At 54.2% G+C, this 21,350-nt stretch overlaps 1 protein-coding gene across 1 annotated transcript; it reads left to right on the top strand.

The window, feature by feature from the left end:
- The first annotated feature begins 7,013 nt into the window (after positions 1–7,013).
- On the top strand, positions 7,014–17,280 carry GHRHR (growth hormone releasing hormone receptor). Its single transcript, XM_012735850.2, is given in 11 exon segments — positions 7,014–7,179; positions 7,974–8,134; positions 9,244–9,341; positions 10,050–10,182; positions 11,978–12,131; positions 12,400–12,460; positions 12,933–13,002; positions 13,721–13,812; positions 14,430–14,559; positions 15,088–15,129; positions 16,833–17,280. Coding segments are annotated over 11 exon segments (1,233 nt in total). The 3' UTR covers positions 16,959–17,280.
- The last annotated feature ends 4,070 nt before the right edge of the window (positions 17,281–21,350 follow it).

The raw sequence follows: 21,350 nt of genomic DNA, 5'->3' as shown, positions 1-21,350 counted from the left end.
TGCGACAATGCTACTGCTCATTCCTCTCATCAAAAGAGGGAAATTTTGTGCGTGTTTTAATGGGAAATCATTAGGCATCTACCTTACAGTCATGATTTGGCTCCTTTTTATTTCCTAATCTCAAAAAAAGATTTAAAAAGCATGCATTTTTTTCTTTGGGTAATAATGTAAAAAACACTATATTGCCATGTTAAATTCCCATAGATCCTCTGTTCCTTAGGGATAGACTGAATGGCTGGTATCATCACTTACAAAAGAGCCTTGAACTTGATGGGGTCATGTTGAAAAATGAAGTTTACATTTTTAATTTTAATTTTTTAATTCCATATTTCCATGTACTTTTTGAAGTCCCCTTGTACAAACATATTTTGTTCATAGTTCTGAACTGCTCTGTCGTATTCCATCGTATGGACAGATCACATTTTGTTTAGCTATGCCCTTATCATTGGACGGTTGTGTTGTTTTCTGGTTTTTACAGCATGTTATAAATAATACCACCCTTGGGAAGCAAATACCCAGAAGTGGAATTCCTGGTTTATAGGGTACCTTCATTTACAGATTCAGTAGATCATACCAAATTATTTTTCAAAATGGGTGTATAATATTTACTCCCATCTGCACTGTGTGAATGTTCCCATTTCCCCACATTATCTTCCAAACATTATATTATCACACATTAAAGTCTTAGGCAATATGCCAGTTGAAAATGGGTAACTTATTGTTATTTTAGTTTTCATTTTTTTTGAGTATTAGTAATGTTGAGCATCTCTTCATCTGTTTATTGGCCCATACATTTTACTTCTTTTCTGAATCACTTGTTTATATCCTTTGCCCACTTTCTATGGAGTTATTTTCCTCTTTATTATTGATTTGTATGTATTTTTTAAAATGTATTTTTGGTACTATGCATTTCTTTGTCAGTATTGGTCACAAATATCTCTTTCAGTTTGTAGCTTGCTTTTAGTTTTCATTTGTGGTATCCTTTCTTAAGTATACATTTTTAAAATATTGATTGTGGTCAAATATTGATTTTTCCTTTATGGTTTTCTGTTTTTTTTTTTTTTTTTTTGAGACAGAGTCTCACTTTGTTGTCCAGGGTAGAGTGAGTGCCGTGGCGTCAGCCTAGCTCACAGCAACCTCAAACTCCTGATCTTAAGCAATCCTCCTGCCTCAGCCTCCCGAGTAGCTGGGACTACAGGCATGCGCCACCATGCCTGGCTAATTTTTTATATATATATCAGTTGGCCAATTAATTTATTTCTATTTATAGTAGAGACGGGGTCTCGCTCTTGCTCAGGCTGGTTTTGTTTTTTTTTTTTTTTTTTCTATCTTAACACCTGCTGTGTGATCAGGCTGGTTTTGAACTCCTGACCTTGAGCAATCCGCCCGCCTCGGCCTCCCAAGAGCTAGGATTACAGGCGTGAGCCACAGCACCCGGCCATATGGTTTTCTTTTTTTTAAAAAAATAAGAAAGTTTCCTTTATTCTAAGGTCATAAAACAAATTCCCATTTTTTTTAAAGAATCTTATTATTTTGTTGTTTTATTGTTAGGATTTTAAATCTGGAACTTATGTTTTGTAAATGTGAGCTAGAAATCTAATCTTGTTTTTTCTATGCAAAGAATCAGTTGTTCTAAACTTATTTGCTGATAGTTGATCCTTATTACATGCTACCATTAATGACTGTCCAACTGAGGTAGGCTCTGTGTGAGGTTCTATACAGGACATGCCCTTTCTTGTCCCAGCTCTACTAGGAAGGAACTAGTATCACCCCTATTTTTCAGATGGGGAAACTGAGGCTCAGAAAAGTTAAAGAACTTGGCCAACCTATGACAGCCAGCAAGTGGTGGAGGCAGAATTTGAACTCTGATCTCATTTGTACTTGGTGTCACAAGTGCCAAGACTTGTCACTGGACACTTTGGCCCAGCCAAACCCCGATTCAGGGTCTATGGGGATGTTGCCTGGAGGCTCCTGCTCCTCAGAGCTGGCCAGCCGGGGTGAGAGTGCAGGGTCTGGGCAAAAGCACAGCCCCCACTTGGGCACCTCTGTCACCCCCACCCTCCCTGAAACCCGAGCTGAAGGGCCGGATGTGGGTGTGGGTGTCTGCACGGGACGTGGGGTGGCCAGGCACATGGGCGTGGGGGCAATTGCTAGAGAAGGGAGCTTCGTGAAGCAACAGGCTCGGGGGGATCCTTGGGGAACTTTGGCCATTAGAGCTGGGTTTCCCGACCTTGGCTCTACTTACTGACCTTTGGGACTGGATTATCCTTCCTATGGCTGCAGAGGTCCGTCCTGTGCATTGTAGGATGCTGGACAGCACCCGTGGTGGTCTCTTCCCGTTAGACACCAGTAGCACCTCCCACCTCTCTTGCACACTCCCAAGTCCTGGTTGTGACCATGTCTCTAAGACACTGCCAAATGTCCCTAGGGGGACAAAATTGCTCCCTGTTAAGAACCAATAGTTCAGATAATAACTGTTAATTATCTCCATCAACATCAATTATTAACCATCATTAATGCTAATGATATTGATGCTAATTATCGATGGAGATTAATTGTAATGTGTTTTCCTGTTGCCTCTTTGTAGCTGAGGGACAGAAGGTTCTAGCTTTCCCTCTAAGTTATGCCTTTCCAGCAGTGTGCTCTTCCAACCTGTGATCCTCACCCACTCGGCCAAGCGAGGAGGAGCTCCGCTTCACCCTGCACAACGTGCCACGCTCAGTGTGGTGTGCCACCGTCTGATGTCACCGTTCCACTCACGAAAACACTTGTACAAGGGGTGGCAGGGGGCTTGGAGCTTGGGGGAGGACCTCATGTTTTCTTTTCAAAATGTTTTTCTTCAATGTTGTGTTGACAGTGAGTACAAATGGAAAAATAAAGCCCTGCTGATGTAAAACGATTCCTGAATCCAGATGTGGCAGGGACAAGGGGCCTTCAACATTCATGACGCGGGTCAGGTCGTAAACATGTCTGGTGTCCCCGGCATCCTCTGGGGATGGGGGGGGGCTGCACGCAAACATGGGGACGTATCAGCTGCTGGACATTCAGGGCTTTCAAAGACAAAACCTGCTTTCAAAGTCCAAAGTGCTGTGCAAGGTTCGGGGGAATTTAGAATGCTGTCTTTAGCCTGGCCAGTTGAGATCCTGCGCTTTAAAGTAAAAAACCATGATAAAAAATGGCCAGGCAATGAGTGTTCCAGTAATTTGAGTGGCTGTGCAAGTCCTCTCATTTCTGCTGCTGATGACAATTGTCTCCCCACTGTCCGAGACGGTCTGGCCATGAATCCCTTTACAAACAAGGCTTCAAGTCAGCCTTATTTTCCCCTTTGTCCTGAGGACTTCTGGAGGGACTGTGACAGCCCCCAGAGCCGTGATGTTTGAGAGACTTGGCCTCACCATCCAGGCTGGTGTCCTTGCCAGGTGGAGAGACCAGGTTTTGCTTATGTGACACATTCTTGGCCACCCCACGCTGGCGTTTGGCGATCACGTTTCCTTTTCTAAGCTCATCCCAGCCCTCCAGCCCCGCTGACACCCCACCCGCCTTGTGGAGTCCCCACAGCCCTGAGGTCACCCTCCAGCCCTGTGGGTGACAGTGGGCACACCGGCCAACCTGGGGGCTCCCTGAGCGCAGGCCCAGGTCCCCTTCCTGTTCTCTAAAGTCCCTTCATTCTGAGGGGTCACTCTCGGAGAGCTGGGCTCGGCAAAGAATGTTGACCAACTGGAGCAAGCAGCGTCCTGTGGCTGGGGTCTTGCTCTCAGGACAGACATGCAAGCAGACGTGTAGACAGAGTGAAGGGGGTGAGGAGGGGACTCAGCTCCTCCCTGCTGGGGACACGGAGGCACCCCCAGGCCCAGGGCCGAGCTGGGCACGGTGTCCTGTAGTCCTGGTGAATATTCAGCGGGTCGTGTCCCCTTTGCCGGCTCCTGCCTACGCAAACAGCCACCTAGGAAGGGGGGGCAGACGGTGTGGTGGCAGTGTCAGTGTCGGGGGACAGTGGGGAGGGCAGAGGCAGGGCGCACTGAAGCTGGGAGCTATTGGAGGGAGCCGCTGAGCCCCAGCATGGACGGCCGGGTGTGGGGTGCCTGCATCCTTTGCGTGCTGAGCCGGGTCCCCTCCGTGAGTACCTGGCGTAGACCCTCCTGCCTCTCCTACCGGGCTCTACACTCGGGAGCCACAGGGCCCATGGGCGCCTGGTGGAGACGCCACTTCCCTGTCCCAGCGCAGGTGACAGGCGGTGGCTGGGAGGACAGATCATGGGCCTCCCTCCCTCATTGCTCCTCCCTGCTCCGTCTGCTCTGACCCTGGCAGCTCCAACACTTCCTTCCTGGGGCTGAACTGAGCTCGCCACCTGGTGCTTGTCCCAGGGCCTGACCATACTCTCTGGGACCCAGGGAGACTCTGTCTGCCCCGAGACAGTGCCTGAGAACTGGGGAGGCAATGCCAGAGCCCCCGTTCACACCGCGAGTCTGCTGTTTCTCCAGGCCGTGGGTGCCTGGTGCCTGCACACGCTGCTGCGTGAGGCTCCCTCAGCAGCCCCCCAGCCCCAGCGCTGCCTGGGCCACACTCCAACTCCGTGGTTTCCTTTGACTGGTGTGTGGCCGGGGACAGAGTGGGGCCTGAGTGGTTGGTAGAGACCAGCTGCTCCTGCTCCAGCATTTAGGGGACTCTCCCTGTCACGATGCCTGAGGGTTGGGGCAGCTCGGTGGCCTGGAATGCCGGGGCGTGGGGCACCAGGACAGAGTGTCCTCCCCGAATGTGCTACAGTCACCGGCATATTTCCCAGGAGGCCGCTGCACGTGGCAGCAGGGGCCGGGAGGGGAGTCGCAGGTGCTGGGTGGGAAGCCCTGCCTGGCGGGGTGCTCCTCGGGGCTGGGCGGACTGAAATCTCCTCCTTCCTCCGCCGCCTTGCTGGGGAGCTGCCCGCCTCCGAAGCACTTGTGGCACCTGACTCTAGGCTCGCAGGCTTTGGGCTGGAATCCTGGAACCACGAAACTAGCTGGGTGACCACGGGCGAGTTCCCCACCCTTCCTGTGCCTCACTTGTCTCTTGCAAAAAGAGCGCTGTGCACCGAGTGGATCAAACTTGCCAGGATCTGGGCCGAGGGGTGCACTGCAGGTGCCCTCCCTCTCAGCCCTGTGCACCCTACCGTAAAGCTTTATTTTTAGGAGGGGACCTGAGACCAGGTGGTGATCAGTGACTAGAAGGTGCTGGTGCCAGAGCTAGAACGAAATCCTTGTCTCCCGGCGTGGGCTCTGTCCCCATAGATGTTGGGATGAGTGGCGTCACAGGCAGCGAGGCCAGGGCTTGGTCCAGGGCCGTGGAGTCTCCCCCAGGAGCAGGTGGAGTCCCCACCATGCTCTGTGTGTACGTGCATGTGTGTGTGTGTGTGTGTTGTTGTTTCAAAATGCTCCTTTGTCCTCAGGTCCAGCTCAAACGCCATCTCCCCAGTCCCTGTGAGAAGGCCACTCCCCCGCAGTGCCTGTCCCGCCTCTGATCCCAGTTTGCATGGGGCCCTTAGGACCAGGCCTTCCCCTGCCCCCAGCCACTCCTCCCCGTGAAAGAAACGTGGAGAATAGAAGTCCACGCTGGTTGTGCATGTTGTACAAAAATGTGTGTGTTGTAGACCCGGTCCACAGTGCAGGGAGCATGTTTTATAAAACTGGCTTCCCCAACACTTATACACTCAGGCTCTGCCTGTCCACGACTGGATTTAGTTTTCCTCCAGCCTAGGGCAGTGGGAGGGAGAGGTGTTAGGAATTCCTGCAGGTGACTACCAGCTCCCCGGAGAACTTGTCGAAATGCAAAGTCCTGGATCCACCAAAGATCTCAGCATATCCCTGGCTCCAATTCAGTTGATATCCAGTTGGTTCTGGGGGTACACTTTCAGAAATACTGCTAGAAGATTTCCATAAAAACAACTGATTTTCCAGCTTTCAGAGACCATTCCTTGTGGCCACTGGGCAGCACCAAGTTTGGGGAGCTCCTAAAACTGCAAGCTTCGTGCTTGTGCAATCACACACGCAGGCCATGATCCTTGCATCCCTCCACCTGTCCACAGGCCCCCGTCCATCTTTCCACGGCACCCCACTCATGCACCAGGCCTCCAGCCGAGCTTCCAGCCCACCCCACACACCCATCCACATATTCATCTGTCTGCCTGTGTGTAGACTCATCCATGCTGCCAGCCACCAGCCAGGCAGTCACCCATCCACGCATTCATTCATTCATCTATGCATCCACATTCATTCGCTCCTTTGCCTCATTTGTATACTCGTGTGTGTCCATGTCCTCTCTCACTTACTAATCTGCCCATTTGCTCACACATTCTTCCTTGAGTAGCCCTGAAAGCAGAACCCATGACAAAGGTCAGAAGTCCAAAATGGTTTCCTATGGGCTAGAGTCAAGGTGTTGGCAGAGCTTCATCCCTTCTGGAGGCTGGAGAGGAGAGTCCATTTCCCTGCATGTTCCTTGGCTTGTGGCCCCAGCCTCCCTCTTCAACGCCAGCAGTGTAGCCGTGTGGCATCTCTGAATCTCAGGCTCCCTCTCCCCTTCCCATCATAATAAGGCTGATCTCTCTCCTCAAAACCCGTAACTTAACCTCATCTGCAAAGTCCTTTTGCCATGTAAGGGAGCATATTCACGAAATCCAGAGACTGGGACGTGGGCATCTTTGGGGGCCATCATTCCAAGCCCCCAAGGTAGTTTATGCAGAATCATTTCTAGGGAGCAGGATGGCAGAGCAAAGAGCAGTGGAGGGAGGGAGGAAAGGCCACTACGAGGATGGAGTTGGCCATTTCTGGAAGATCTTCTGAAGCACTTTGTTCGGTGTGTCTCAGAACTTGCTTCCATGAGATGGAAAGGGGAAGCTTCCTTCCTTCCCTCTTTCCTCCCTTCCATCCATCCCTACACCTGGACATCCATCACACGCACACCGGTACACACTGGGACACAGGCCTGTGCTTAGGATCAGGGGCACAGGCTCGAACCAAGCTTGGCCTCTGTTCTCGGGCTACATGCCCCAGAGAGCCCAGAAGGAGCACCTTGGCCTGGCTCACCCCGCCAACTCCTTCCTGCAGGCACTGGGCCACGTGCACCCAGAATGCGACGTCATCACGCGGTTGAGAGAGGACGAGAGCGCCTGTCTGCGAGCAGCAGAGGGGATGCCCAACGCCACCGTGGGTACGGGCTTGGGCGGGAGGTGCGGCTTCTCCAACCCATTGCCTTCTGCAGCCTCAGCATGTGGGAGCAGCTTTGCCCCTGGCTGAGACTGCCCGGCCCGTCTCTCCACTTAGGGTGCCCCAGGACCTGGGATGGGCTGCTGTGCTGGCCGCTGGCAGGCTCTGGAGAGTGGGTCACCCTCCCCTGCCCGGATTTCTTCTCTCACTTCAGCTCAGAGCCAGGTGAGGGGTCCTGGGTGTGGCAGAGAGAAGGGAGGTGGTTTCATCTGGAAGTGGCAGAATTGGTGACACGTGACTGGCTTTGGGGCAGGCAGAGCTGGGTTTGAATACCAACTTCCCCTCTGCCAGTGTGACCCTGACCTTTTGCTTCTTGACCTTGACTTGGGGATAACATGAGCATTAACCATGGCACCTGTCCCTGCCGGACCCAGAGCTGGGCAGGGCGCATGTGCTCGCCAGATGATAGCAGGAGGCGTGGAGGAGGGCGGGGCCTGCGAATGCCAAGGTGCCACCAGCTGCCCGGGGCTGCTCCGTGCCCCCTCCCTGGCCTGGGTGTCCTCCCTACCCCCACTGCCCTTAGGATGCTGGTGGCCCAGCTCACTCCTCCCTGCCCCATCAGGGGAATGATTCTCTCTGTTCACAGATGGCACTTTTGAGGCCAGAGGGGAGGGCCCCAGAGTGCGTCCCAGGCAGGCGGGACCTGGAACCCGGCCTCTGGAGAGAAGCTCACCCTGTCTCTGCCACTAAGAGGGACTGCCTGTGCCAACCCTGCCAGGGTTACTTGATGGTCCACAGTGTCCCCACCCCTCCCGGGGAGAGGGAAGGAGTTGTGATCACAGCCTCTTGCTTGCCTCCCAGGGACCGTGAGGCGGGATTGTACCATCACGGGGTGGTCTGAGCCCTTCCCGCCTTACCCTGTGGCCTGCCCTGTGCCCCTGGAGCTGCTGGCTGAGGAGGTAAGAGTTTCCTGGCCTCTTGGAGGCAGGATAGCCATGGTGTTTGTGTGGGTGGTGGACTGCACAACTGTGGGGGCTGCTGTTCCCATTCTAGCCGGCAGGTTGGATGACTAATTACAGCAGCTTTCCAGCAGAGGGCAAGGGTGGCACATGGGCCGAGTTGCTTGGAGGGAGAGGGACGGCAGACGGCAGGTGGGACATGTGCTGGCCACGGCCTCCTTCCTGGGCAGGCCTCCGGGGCAGGGAGCTTTGAGTGGTTCCTGAGAAAACAGGCTCCTGGTAGCCCTGGGCAAGCTCTTTCCCTTCCCTGGTCCCCAATCTGAGAGCAGTGTGCATGGCTGTGGTGTGGGCAAGTGAGGGGAACTCCGGCCCAGACGTGACCGCACAGACCCCCAACCCCAGCCGGCACCCCCCCTTCTGCATCAAGCAGGGCCTTTGCACATCCATCCAATGCTTCCACATCCATCATCCCATTTCTCTCTCCCCTCGGCCCTGAAAGGTCTGGCTGTGACCATGTTTTCTGACGAAAGCACTGAGTCAGAGAGGGGCAGTGATTGCCTGCGTCCCGCAGAAGAGCTGGGACTGGGGCCAGTGCCTGGGCCCCTGCTCCCTTCCCTTGCCGTCACCTTCCGTCTCTGGGGGCCAGGCTGCACTCTGATTGATTTGAACACTTGGGCATTGGAAGCTTTTGCCTGCCTGCCTGCCTGTGGCTGTCCCCAGCTGTCCCTGGCTGTCTCCTTTATTTGGGGACGTTGTGTTCCCAAGCCGGCAGGCAAGCTGGATGTCGATAAACAAGCTGATTTCCTCTTGGGCTGTTGTCACTCCCCAGGGATATGTAGTTTCTGCTGCCGCCTCTCCCCACCCCAGAGCACAGTGAGTGTCTCTGCCCCTGCCACCGCCCCTCCCTCTCCAGCAGGCCAGGTGGAAGCCAGGCTGTACACAAACGCTTCAGTGCACAGGGGGGGCTTTCCATGGTACCCACAGACACCTCCGGCCCTGATGGGGAGTGTCGGGGCGGAACCGCAGAGGCTTCACCTGCTCAATTGCCAAGCCTTCCTTTCCCCGAAAGCCCAGAAGCTGAGACTGCCTTCTGTCTCCACTCTCCCCAGAAATCTTACTTCTCCACAGTGAAGATCATCTACACCATGGGCCACAGCATCTCTACCGTAGCCCTCTTGGTGGCCATCGCCATCCTGCTTGCTCTCAGGTGTGCCATCCTCATCACCACCTCAAGAACCTTCATTGGCTCCCTATTGCCTGGAGGACCAAGTCTGACTCCTTGCCTGGATAGCTAAGAGGTTCCTAGATCTAGGCACCATGTGCATGCCTAACTTTTCCTTCCCTTTTCCCCAACACGGAGACCCGTATCTCTTCACACACCAGAACTCACTGCTACCTCCACACCTTTGCAATGTGGCGCTCATTCTATTTGCTTGGAATGCCTCCTTTTTCTCAGTGTGTTTCCAACTGTCAAAATTCAAAGCCCAGCTCCCACCTGCATCTAAGAGTCCTTTTGCCTCCTACGCGGAGCTCTTCTGGACTGTTCCAACCCTCTGACCATTATCTCTTTTAAGGCCTCCCAGCCTTCGAAATCTGGCCTGTGCTGTTCTCTGTCTCCTGGGGATGAGCCTCCTCTCTGGTCACCCACAGGGTCCCACTGGCCCTGCCCTGCCACTTCTGCCTCTGTCCCCCTAGCACTTTTCTCTGTTCCTGCACCTACACCGAGCCCGGGGCAGTGGTTGGTCAGCTGTCTTGAAAGCCTAAAACTGAAGCCTCAAGTTCAGCCCAATTCAGTTCCGCTTGATTCGATTCACTTCCACGCACCTCCTGCCGGCTCAGCCCAGCCTCACCAGGCCGCTGTCGCAGCAGCCCTGTCCCACCTCGCCTCCCGCCCTCACGTCTCCCACCCCCACAGGAGGCTGCACTGCCCCCGGAACTACATCCACACCCAGCTGTTCGCCACCTTCATCCTCAAGGCAGCAGCCGTGTTCCTGAAGGACGCCACCCTCTTCCACGGCGGCAGCGCGGACCACTGCAACCTCTCCACTGTAACCCTGGGAGGGGCAGGGGCGGGTGGGGGAGAGCAGCAGGGGTTAGAGACCTCCATGTGCCTGCCCTGCCCTAGGCTCCCGGGGCCAGTTACAGAACAGGAAATCGCCCCGCCCCCACCTGTGACGGGCCCCAGATCTTCATGCCCTTTCCCACGGGGCACAGTCCACATTCCGTGTCCACGCACGACCACATTTCACCACGCCCAGCCCTGTCCTTCCCTTTCATACCGCCCGCCCCGAGCACTTGTCCCTCTGGGCAGAGCTGGGTCCCTCCTTCACGAAGCGCCCTGGGGACAGACTGCACACAGATTGTGAGACTCCCAGGTGGAGGAAGCTGAGAGCCGGGAGCGAATGAGAGAGGGCTTCAGGGAGGAGGTGGCTTTGGCACTGGGTAGGAGCAACTATGGGGGGGATGAAGAGGGAGGACATGACAAATGGAGGGACCAGGGCGAACATGGTCTCAAAGACAGGAGGAGCTGGGGTTGGGGTGGGCAGGGGAGTAAGAGGAGACCAAAATTTAAAGGAAGTTGGGCAGGGTGGGCAGGCCCAGCACCTAGTAGGTCCTCTAAAGCTGAGCCAGAAATGAACAGCTAATTAAGTAAACAAACTAACAAATGACCTCAGTTAATTAATGAAAGAATTAATAATAGTATATGATCAGCACTTGTTATGGGCCAGGCACTGCACGAAGTGCTTTGCATAAAACAGTCGGCCCTTAAACAACCCAGGGGTTAGGGGCACCAACCCCCACACAGCTGAAAATCCACAGAGAACTTCTGACTCCCCCAGAACTTAACTACTAATAGCCTAGTATTGACTGGAAGCCTTGCCAATAACTCAGATGGTTGATTAATACATATTTTATATGTTATATGCTTTATATACTATATTCTTGCAGCAAAGTAAGCTAGGGAAAAGAAAATGTTATTAAGAAAATCATAAGGAAGAGAAAATATATTTACTATTCATTAAGTGGAAGTGGATCATCATAAAGGTTTTCATCCTGTCATTTTCATGTTGAGTAGGCTGAGGAGGAGGAGGAAGAAGAGGAGGGGTTGGTCTTGCTGTCTCAGGGGTGGCGGAGGCAGAAGAAAATCTGTGTATAAGTGAACCCATGCAGTTCAAACCTGTGTTGTTTGAGGGTCAACTGTATTATCTCCTTTCATCTTCAAAACAGCTTGAAGGAGAAAGTATCACTTTTATCCCATTTTGTAGATGAGGGACAATTGGCAAGGTCACCCAACTGCACAGAGCTGGGACCAAATCCGGGCTGTCTGAGCTCAGAGGTGGGCCTGCACACCCTGTCACATGAATGGGCCGTGCAGTGAATGAATGAATGAATGAATGCACAGGTGCAGACGCGTGTTTGCAAGACGCAGCTGTGTGCGAGTAAAATGTCCCATAGTCACAGCTCTAGAAATTAACTGCAGCTCAAGAAGGACGGAAGGAAAGTGCAAACAGAAGCAACTCAAAGGCAGTTTCCATTTAATCCTTATGACAAGGACATGAGCTGGGTGTTGGAAGTTTTCCCTCTTCCAGATGAAAGGCTAAGTCATGAGGAGGTTTGCACAGCTAATAGATGGTAAATTTGAATTCGGACTGTCTGGATCCCAGATCTGTGCTCTTAACTGTCACAGATGCCACCACATCCCCTCTGGGGCTGCCCTAGGGGTCGGAGGGCCCAGCCTCAGGAGGAGGGGCCTAGAGGTCCTGGGTCTGGGTGGGGTGGCGCAGGGAGGTGGGGGCTCCAATGGACATCATAGCTCTGAAGCGCCGGGGTCCTGGCCCCCAGGTTCTGTGCAAGGTCTCCGTGGCAGCCTCCCATTTCGCCACCATGACCAACTTCAGCTGGCTGCTGGCAGAAGCCGTCTACCTGACCTGCCTCCTGGCCTCTACCTCCCCCAGCTCAAGGAGCGCCTTCTGGTGGCTGGTTCTTGCTGCCTGGGGTGAGCACGGAGGGCGGCCGGGCTGGACACGTAGGGGGGAGGTGGAGGGCTGCGGAGGCCCAGGGGGCTCACACAACGGCCCTTGCCCCTCACCAATGGGCACCCTGGGGCTCAGAGAGGGGAAGGGGCGCTGCGGTCCTGCAGCAAGTGCGGGAGCGGGCTCTTCGCAGTGCCGAGTGGGGGGCGGTGGCGGGGTAGGGGTGGGTGGGGGCTGATCTCAGAGCCAGGGACACAGCCCGCTCTCCCCGTCCCCTCTGCGCCCCCACAGGGCTGCCCATGCTGCTCGCCGGCACGTGGGTGGGCTGCAAGCTGGCCTTCGAGGACATCGCGTGAGTCTGAGCGGACCCCCGGGGCCAGCAGGGGCGGGGACGGGCGGCTCTCCAGGCTGGGAGGAGGAGTAGGAAGAGGAGGAGGAGGAGGAGGAGGGCCCGGCTCTGCTGGGGGTGGGGGCCGGGTTGGCAGTCTGGATAGCTCAGAGGGGGCAAGAGCCTGGCGGTGGGGGCTCCTGAATAAGGGACGTGTTGGGGCCAGTAAGGAGGCATCGAGCAGGCCGATTTTAGAGAAGTTTATTTATTTAGGTGGAGAGCAAGGGTGAGCCCAGCCTGGATTGGGCGCCCCTTTGGGAGGGGGACCCAACTGGCTGAGACAGGAAAGAAGGCTGGGGGCGGGGGGGGGGGTGAGGCCGGAAGGCGTGAATGCCCGAGACAGGAGAGGGGCCGCCTGGGAGGCGGTGGGCAGAGCGGAGAGAGGGGAGGTGCGTGGGCGTCTTTGCAGCCACCGCCTTCTTCGGGTCCTCTCCAGGTGCTGGGACCTGGACGACAGCTCCCCCTACTGGTGGATCATCAAAGGGCCCATCGTGCTCTCCGTTGCGGTCAGTCCCTGAGAGTTTCCTTTGTTTTATTCAGTCAACCTCTCTGGACCCACCGAGGGGCCGTGCACAGCAGGAAACACGACTCCAAGCTGGGAGTCTGGCCACTTGGGTTCCAGCCTTGCTGTGCCCCTGATTTTCCGAGGCCCTCTCTGGGTCACAATATCATGGTAAAGCCAGGGGCGGGGCTCGACCTGCACGCAGGCCCCTCTAGCTCAGGGTTTGCAAGAGTCTGGGTGCTGGTTGCAGATCAGGTCCCGCTGCTGGGAGATGCTGGGGCTTTGGGGGGAAATCCACCGAGCCTGCCTGCCACCTGGAACCCGGAGGCAGGGAGGACTGCTTTGCATGGGTTTGATAAATGTGCAAATTTGTCCCAATTTAGCAATTGTGCAAAGTGAGGGGGGACACCTGCCTTGTGACAGGAAAGAGCCTGGAAGTGGCTGGAGGCCAGTGGCAAGGCCTGACCCTGGAACCCCCGGCTCCCAGGACTGGAGAGGAGGAGGAGCCCGAGGCCCCCTCTGCCCTCCGGGGCTCACACGTGGGACCTCCCAGCCTCCAGGCTCCAGATTTTGGAGCGGCAGTCTGTGTGACCCTCTGCCTGCACATCCCTGTGTCTCAGGGATTTGGGGTTTCTAGACCTCAAAGGGGCAGGGCCCCATCTCAGGCCACCCAGGGCTATCCCAACGCTTGCCCTCCATCTTCCTACACCTCTATTTTTCAGGTGAACTTTGGGCTTTTTCTCAATATCATCCGCATCCTGCTGAGGAAACTGGAACCAGCTCAGGGCAGCCTCCACACCCAGTCTCAGTACTGGTACAACATGTGTGCGTGTGTGCATGTGTGTGTGTGCACGTGTGTGTGTGCATGTGTGGGCATGTGTGTGCGTGTGTGCATGTGTGTGTGTGTGTGTGTGTGTGTGTTTTAAGGGGACGCTGGAGGGGGACTCAATGTGGTCTGTCTCGTCCAGCAGGCATTCGTGATCCCGGCCCCGTGCTCTTCCCTGTTTTCCCAGAGACAGTATAGATCTGGTCCCTGCCTGCTAGGGGACCACCATATGGGAAGGACAGGGACTCCAAAGAGCCAGTTACCAGGCCAGATAGACCAAGTGCTGGGATCAATGTCTATGGGAGCCTGGGGAGGGAGATCCTCTCTAGATAGGGTTAAAGGGAAGGTCAGGAAAGACTTCCTGGAGGAAGGGATCTTTGAACTAGACTTTGAAAGATGCATAGACTTTGGAATAACCTGGGACAAGAGCACTTGGCAGAGGGAACAGCAGGATCTAGGGCCCCAACGCAAGGGAGCCCATGGGGAGGCGGAGCTGCCCAGGTGGCTGGTGCACAGGGCGGACACGGAGGTGGTGGGAGAGGGAAGGGTGCACACCCGGGTTTCTGATCCCAGCCTCGGGAGCCTGGGTTCTGTCTTTCCTGCAGGCGTCTCTCCAAGTCAACGCTTCTCCTCATCCCACTGTTTGGAGTTCACTACATCATCTTCAACTTCCTGCCCGACGATGCCGGCCTGGGCATCCGCCTCCCCCTGGAGCTGGGACTGGGCTCCTTCCAGGTGAGGCCGCCACAGGCAGTCTGTCCCTCCATGTCCTTGGGCAGGAGGGAGGTGCTGTTGCCCTCAGGTCTTGGTTGACATCATGGTAGGGTGAGGGCTACTCCTATTCATCCATCTATCCAGCTCTCCATCTGTCCATCTTCCTTCTATCCCTCTATGGCTCTATTCATTCAACTTCCCATGCACCTGTCTACCCATCCATCTAATCGCTCATCCATCCATTCTACCTATGCAACTTTTACTGAGCCCATATTATATGCCAAGTGATGTGCTCATTATGGGGATACAGAAATAAAGAAAGTCAGAGAAATGGGGCCAACAGACAGCCCTGGCAGGCTTGCTATGAAAATTATATGAGACCATCTGCCTGGCTCATAGTAAGTGATGAATGTATCTAAATTTCCTTTGAACACAGACCTGGCCCAAGCCACAGCCTGTGGTGGATGGGGAAAAGGTAGTAGAAAAACTGTGGACGCTTGAGGCCAGGCCAAAGTGTTCTGATGGGGTCCTTCCTCTTTGTCCTCACAGGGCTTCATCGTTGCCATCCTCTACTGCTTCCTCAACCAAGAGGTGTGTGACTCTCCAGGCTACTCCTTATTTATTGAGCCCACCTTCCAGCTCTGGCCACACTTTGACTGCTGTGATCCTTTGTGGTGGTTTGTCTTGAGCTTCTGGATCAAGCTGAACCTGAATGCTTCCTGTAAACATCTTTTCTCCATCCTGCATCTGAGCTGGGCCAAGTTCAACCATCCACTCACCAGGAGGTGGAGCAGACCTTTCAGGGATCAGGAGAGGGATCAAGGCGGGGAGTCTAAAGGGACCCCCCAATTCTGTGTCCCTAAACTTGAACATAAGGAAGAGTGGGGGAGGGCGTATGTCAGTTGGGAGAGAGACAGTCAGAGGGAACAGAGACAGGAACTGAGAAAGTCATAGGTAGACATGCAGGGACCTAGGCAAATAGAGTCAGACGCAGAGACCGGAAGAAATACCCAGGGCAGAGCCGGGGAAACGGAAAGCACCAGGATGAAAGACACACAAAGAGAACAGACATGAACAGACAGAGCAGACGGTGCCGCCACACCTGCAGAGACATGGTAAGACGGCAGAGACAGACGAGAAGTGAATTCCACCCAGAAGACACCCAATTTTCCCCTTGCTCCAGGGAGAGAGACGGGAGAATTTATCTCAGTGCCCAGACTCCTAGACCCCACTGCTGTGTGTGCGATCAGGTCACGGGCTCTGCTGGAGACCTGGCTGCATGTGCCCCGTCCCCTAGCTGTGGAGTATTGCTCCCCCCAACCCCGGCACCTCTGTCCCTAACTGCTCCTTCCCCCCGACTCTGCACTCCTAACCCAGCCTCTCTGAGTGTCATACATCCTTATCTGGCCTCTGGGTTGCAGACACAGGACCACAGTGTGTGGGTGTAACACGCCATGGGCCCTGGGGACCCCAGGAGGGGTGAGAAGCAGCCCTGGCCGAGGCTGCTGGGGTCTGGGGATGGAGTTTCCACAGAGAGTTGTGAGAGCATCTGTCTCAGGAAGCAGCATTGGAGACCAGATGGTTACATACCTCTGGTGCTGGGGAGCTTACTCCCTACCAACAGCTCTTTCTGTGGTCAGACAGCTGTGGGTAAGATCATCTTTATACTGAACAGAAATCTGCTTCCTTTTGCTCTGTCGCTGCAGCCCTAGCGGTTGGTCAGCTCTGTGAAGTGGGTCCTCACCTCTCAGCCCCCTCTTCTCCCTGACAGCCCCTTGAATTTGTGAAGATGCAGATGACGCCCTACCAGTCTCACCCTCCCACCCCAGGCTACTTCTCTTTCAGTTCCCTTCAGTTCCCTCAACTGCAGCCCCTCAGACAGAGTTCTGAGTCCCCTTCCACTTGGGATCATGTCCTCTGGACAGATTCACAGTGGCCAGAGTCGAACTCACAAAATCAAACCCCAGAGCAGGGGCTAGTCTAAGTCATTCAGGGAGAACAGAGTGGTTATTTGGCCAGGAACTCAAGCAAGCATCCAACAATGTCTCACTTGGGCTCAGACACAGGCAGTGCTAGAAGGTCAAGAAAGGAGCTAAAGGGAGTGGCAAGAAGTACTCACAGGGGACAGTGTCCTCCAGAGGCTGCACGTGGCAGTGCCTGTGGCCGACCATGGCTTTCCCTGCCTTGTGTCCTGATTCCCCTGCGTGTCTTCTCCCTGCACCCTAAGTCCCATGGAGGTTGAGTAGCTAAGCTGCAGTGGGACCTTCCTAACATCCTCTCCCTTGTCCCTGGAGGTGAGGACTGAGATCTCGCGGAAGTGGCATGGCCATGACCCGGAGCTTCTGCCAGCCCGGAGGACCCCGGCTAAGTGGACCAGGCCTTCCTGCTTGGGGGTGCAGGTGCTGACATCTGTGTGCTAGGCTGGCCCCATCGTGCGGCTGGTGTCCACACCTGAGCCCGGGCAGCTGCAATGAGTCTGTCGCCCTGTGGAAGAGCAACAAGAGAGCGCCTTGCAGACGTCAGCCCCCTCCTCCATTCTCTCCCTCCCTCCCTCCCCACCAAGCTGCTGCCCAGCCCTGGACAGGGGTGGCAGCCTTTCCTCCCTGCCCCTGCACTGGACTCCTTCCCTAGGCCCCTGCACACCTGCCTCTGACTTCCTCGGTTCCTCTGTGTCTGTCCTCACCGGTTCCTCTTCCTAGGGTCTGGGGTTGTAGCCCAAGGCCCAGAAGAACCAATAAACTCGTAAATAAATAGATACATGTTTGAGTGAATAAATGCACCTTTATAGGTGAGAGGGCCTACATCCTTTATTTGCAGCTCCAGTGCGCAGTTGCATTTTTCATTCTTCAGTTCACGCCACATTATAATCATTTGTCTGTGCAGGGACCCTCTTGCTTTATTTATTTTGAAAATGTACTCTCTTTTGTCCCAACTCACACTCCCATGCATGCCCCTCCTTCCATAGGCAAGCATGCCAATGTGTTTCATGTGAATACGTGTCTCTGTGTGCATCTTGCAAAATCTGTAGGGTTTTGTGTGTCTGTACTTTTAATTCACACACGTGCTATCAGTTATATGCCCCATCCTGCCTCTAACAATTCCCCCTCAGCACCGTGCTTGTAAGCGATCCACTTGTGTTGCCCTGCATGCATCCGGTCTGTTGTTTTGACTGCATATGGAGCCACAATGTGTCATCGCTTGTGTGTTACTGTTCTGTCCTGGCTCCCTGCCCTCCAGGTGAGCATTCATATGCCCGCCCCCCAAGGGCCTTGTGAGAGTGAGCCTTTCTCCAGGACCCAGGAGGAGCGATGCCCGGCAGCAGCGTGCCTCTTTTTGCTGTGACTAAGGCGTGCCAGATTGCTCGCCTGCAAATCTACACTCCCGCCAGCAGCTCTCCAGGCTCCTGAATCCCCGCAGCCCCACCAGCACTTGGCCTGTTCCAGCTTTTGAATGTCTGCGAGCCAAATGGGTGTAAAGTGACATCGCATTGTTGCTCTAATTTGCATCTCCCCAATAACTAATGAGCATGAACGTCTCTTCTTGGGCCTGTTAGCCTTTTGGGTTTCTTCTTCCCGATATTGTCTCTTTCCCTATTTTTCTCTAGGGTGGACATTCCGCAACTCCAGGTCTTTCTCTTATGTCCTCGCCATTACGTGCTCTCCCAGGCCCCAGCCTGCTGCCTGCTGCCCCCCGTCCGAGTGCGGGCCCCCCAGTGTAACGCATCACCATGGTCCATCGCCCGTCCAGCCCCCTCCTTGGCAGGAGGGAGGGGAGACCTGGGCGCTGTCCACCGGACCTGTCTGTTGACTGGTGGGGCTGGAGGGAGATTTCAGTACGGAGAACAGACAGAAAGGGACACTAGGCGGGTCAGAATGAAATCCTTCCTCTTCCTGGTCTACCCACAGCAGATCTGTCCTGAGGAACTGAGTTCCATTCCCCCACCTCCAGGAAGCCTTCCCTACAACCCCAGCCTTCCCTGACATTCTTTCTCTTTTGCCCACTACCCTGATGAAATGCTCTAAAATTAGGCGGTGATGGTTGCAAACTCTGTGAAAATATGAAAAACCACTGAATTGTACATTTTAAAAGGGTGAACTTAATAGTATGTGAATTAAAATTCAACAAAGCTGTTCTTTAAAAAAGAGTAAATGTATTGTTGTTAGACAACACTTGTATTTTTTCTGCTACATAATTTGTGAAGTCCATATAATATTGTTTATTTAGCCAATAGTTATTTGACAACTCTATTGGTGAAAATTTCTCCCTATGTTTTTAAAATAAATAGTTGTGCTGATAAACTTCCTTGTACACAAGCCTTCATATACACCTCAAAAGAGAAAAACTTTAGAATAAACTCCTAGACTTTCCGAATAAATTTTCCTAGACCTAGAATGTTTGAGCCAATGCAATGCATATGATAAGTCTCTTAATACCTATTGGCAAATTGCCTTCCAGAAAAGTGGTCTAGTGCATTCTTGCACACAGTATTGGCATGAGGGTTTTTCTGCTTGATTGTTATCATTAAAAATATCTTTGTATCTCTGAGTTTTAACTAGTGTTAGCGGTGCTAGCTGTGGTGTTAGCACAGCGGTGTTAGCGGTTATGCTAGTTAGCTTAGTTAGTGCTAATTAATGGCGAGTTAGTGGTTAGCATCAATTAGTGGTTAGTGAGAGTGGTTAATTAGCAGTTAGTGTTAGCAGCCAGTGATTAGTTAGTGAGTGGTTAGTGTAAATTAATGTTAGTGGTTCTTATTAGTGGCTAGTTAGCAGTTCGTAGTTAGTGATTAGTGTAAGTTAATGTTAGTCAGTGGTTAGTGTTAGTGGTTAGTTAGCAGTTAGTGGTGGCAGTTAGTGGCTACTTAGTGGTTAGTGTTAGTTAATGTTAGTGCTTTGTTGGTGGTTCATGTTAGCAGTTAGTGTTAGCAGTTAGTGGTTAGTGTTAGTTAGTGGCTAGTTAGTGGTAGTAGTTAGTTTGCGGTGTCGGCAGTGCTGGATGCAGCTCACTCGGTGAATCACTCACCCCTTCCCTCAGGTGTCACCATGGCTGCAAGTCCACCTCTCGCTCTCTTTTAGTTTCAACTGGAGCCTCAAATTCCTGCTACTCTTCTAGTCTCTCCCCTGGCAGGGATCTGTGGATTGGGGCTACCTGCAGAGTTCCTGGGCAGATCCCTTGACTGGCAAACTCTTCCTCTCTCAGGACCTCTGCTTCCCCATCTGTAGCAGGAGGGGCGGCTCAGCGAGTGACGTCTGAGACATTCTTAGAAGGGACACCTGACTGCTGGCGGAGACGTGGGGTGAGAGGCGCAATGCGTACTGTGGCCACCAGGTGGCAGACTCACCGCGGCCAGGAGCCCTGGCTGGGCGGACCTGTCCCCGGGCGAGGCGCTGGTGCTGGAGACTGACCCCGCGAGCCTACCGGGTGGTGGAAGAAGGGACAGGGGTCGGATAGCGTAGGGGGTGGGGTGGGAAGCGCCTGGGGGGGGGAAGACATCTCCAAGCCCCCCAGACTCTGGTCTGGAGGAGTAAGAAGCAGATAAGAAGCTGAGAGCAGGAGAGACAGGAGAACCAGTGCCCGCTGGAGTCTCTGTGCGAGGTTCGGACCAGAAGGGGGACTCCCCGGGCCCCGGCTTTCTGTGGGCAAGGCAGGATTGCCCGCCATCCACTCCAGCCTCCTCCATCCACCCAGCCGCCCATCAGGCACTGCCAGGAGAGTTTCCTGAAGGGAAGGAAGTCACTCCCCTTCCCTCCCCTTGGGCTCCCTACTCTGTGAGAAGGAGGAAAAACGAGGGGCCCATTCTCTGTCCTTGGAGAGCCCTCACGAGTGTCAGGAAGACCCCCAGGGATGAGCCTGAGCCTGGATGCAAGAACCAGAGTGTAGGGCTCAGAGGACAGGGTGTGGGTGAGGCAGGAGCAGTCAGGGAAGGCTTCCTGGATGAGGGGACTCAGGCAGGGGTGTAGACCTTAGAACCCCACCAGGCCAAGCTGCACAGCGGTCCCTTCCCACCACCTGCTGGGCAGGAAGCAGGAATGTGGCTGACCCCAGCTTGGGGAGCGGTGCCTGGGGGAGGGGTCTGGCAGGAGGGTGGGTCCATGGGCCTTCCACGGCACTCCTGCTAGCGTCTGGTCTGCGGGCCCCACTCATTCACTCAAACACGGGAGGTGTTTACTCAGTTCCTGCTTAGGCCACACTTATATATGTGTGTGTATATGTATGTATGTGTGCACGTGTGTGTGTGCGTGTGCGTGTGTATAAAGTGGTTCTATTTCTCTGGAGAATCCGGATTAATACAGAGGGTATTAGTCAGGGCTCTCTGTTGCAAACAACAGGACCCACTCTGGGTTAAGCAAAAACAGGACATATCCAAGGACACTGGGTAGCTCACCTGTCTTCAGGAAGGCCCAGAGGCGGTGCCACCAGGAGCAGCGCCCATCCCACACCGGGAATTCCCCACCCATCACTCCTGGTGGCAGACACAGCTGCTCTCTCCAGGGACATTGGGGATGGAATGCCAGAAACACCACATTGCTGCCCTGAAAAGCCAAACTCCTCCACTGCCATGTTTGCCGAAAATTCAATTCCACCTGGCACCAGCTTCCTATTATTGCTCTCTTTCCGACCTAAGTCCCACAGGGCCACCACTGGTGGGCACAGCCTCGTGACCCTGCCCACCAGCTGCAAGGGGGCTGGGACAGCAAGTTCCCACTTCTACTTTGGAGAGGGCCCTCATGCTGTGGCGAGTTTCTCCAACAGAGGACGGGCGTTGAGAACGTGCTGGCCACAAGCACGACAGGTATGTAGTGCAGGGAGACAAA

The sequence above is a fragment of the Microcebus murinus genome, chromosome 9 (assembly GCF_040939455.1).
Source record: "Microcebus murinus isolate Inina chromosome 9, M.murinus_Inina_mat1.0, whole genome shotgun sequence".
NCBI classification, from domain to species: domain Eukaryota; kingdom Metazoa; phylum Chordata; class Mammalia; order Primates; family Cheirogaleidae; genus Microcebus; species Microcebus murinus.
The sequence above is the reverse complement of the archived record's forward strand: the minus strand, read 5'-3'. Positions and strand labels throughout refer to the sequence as shown.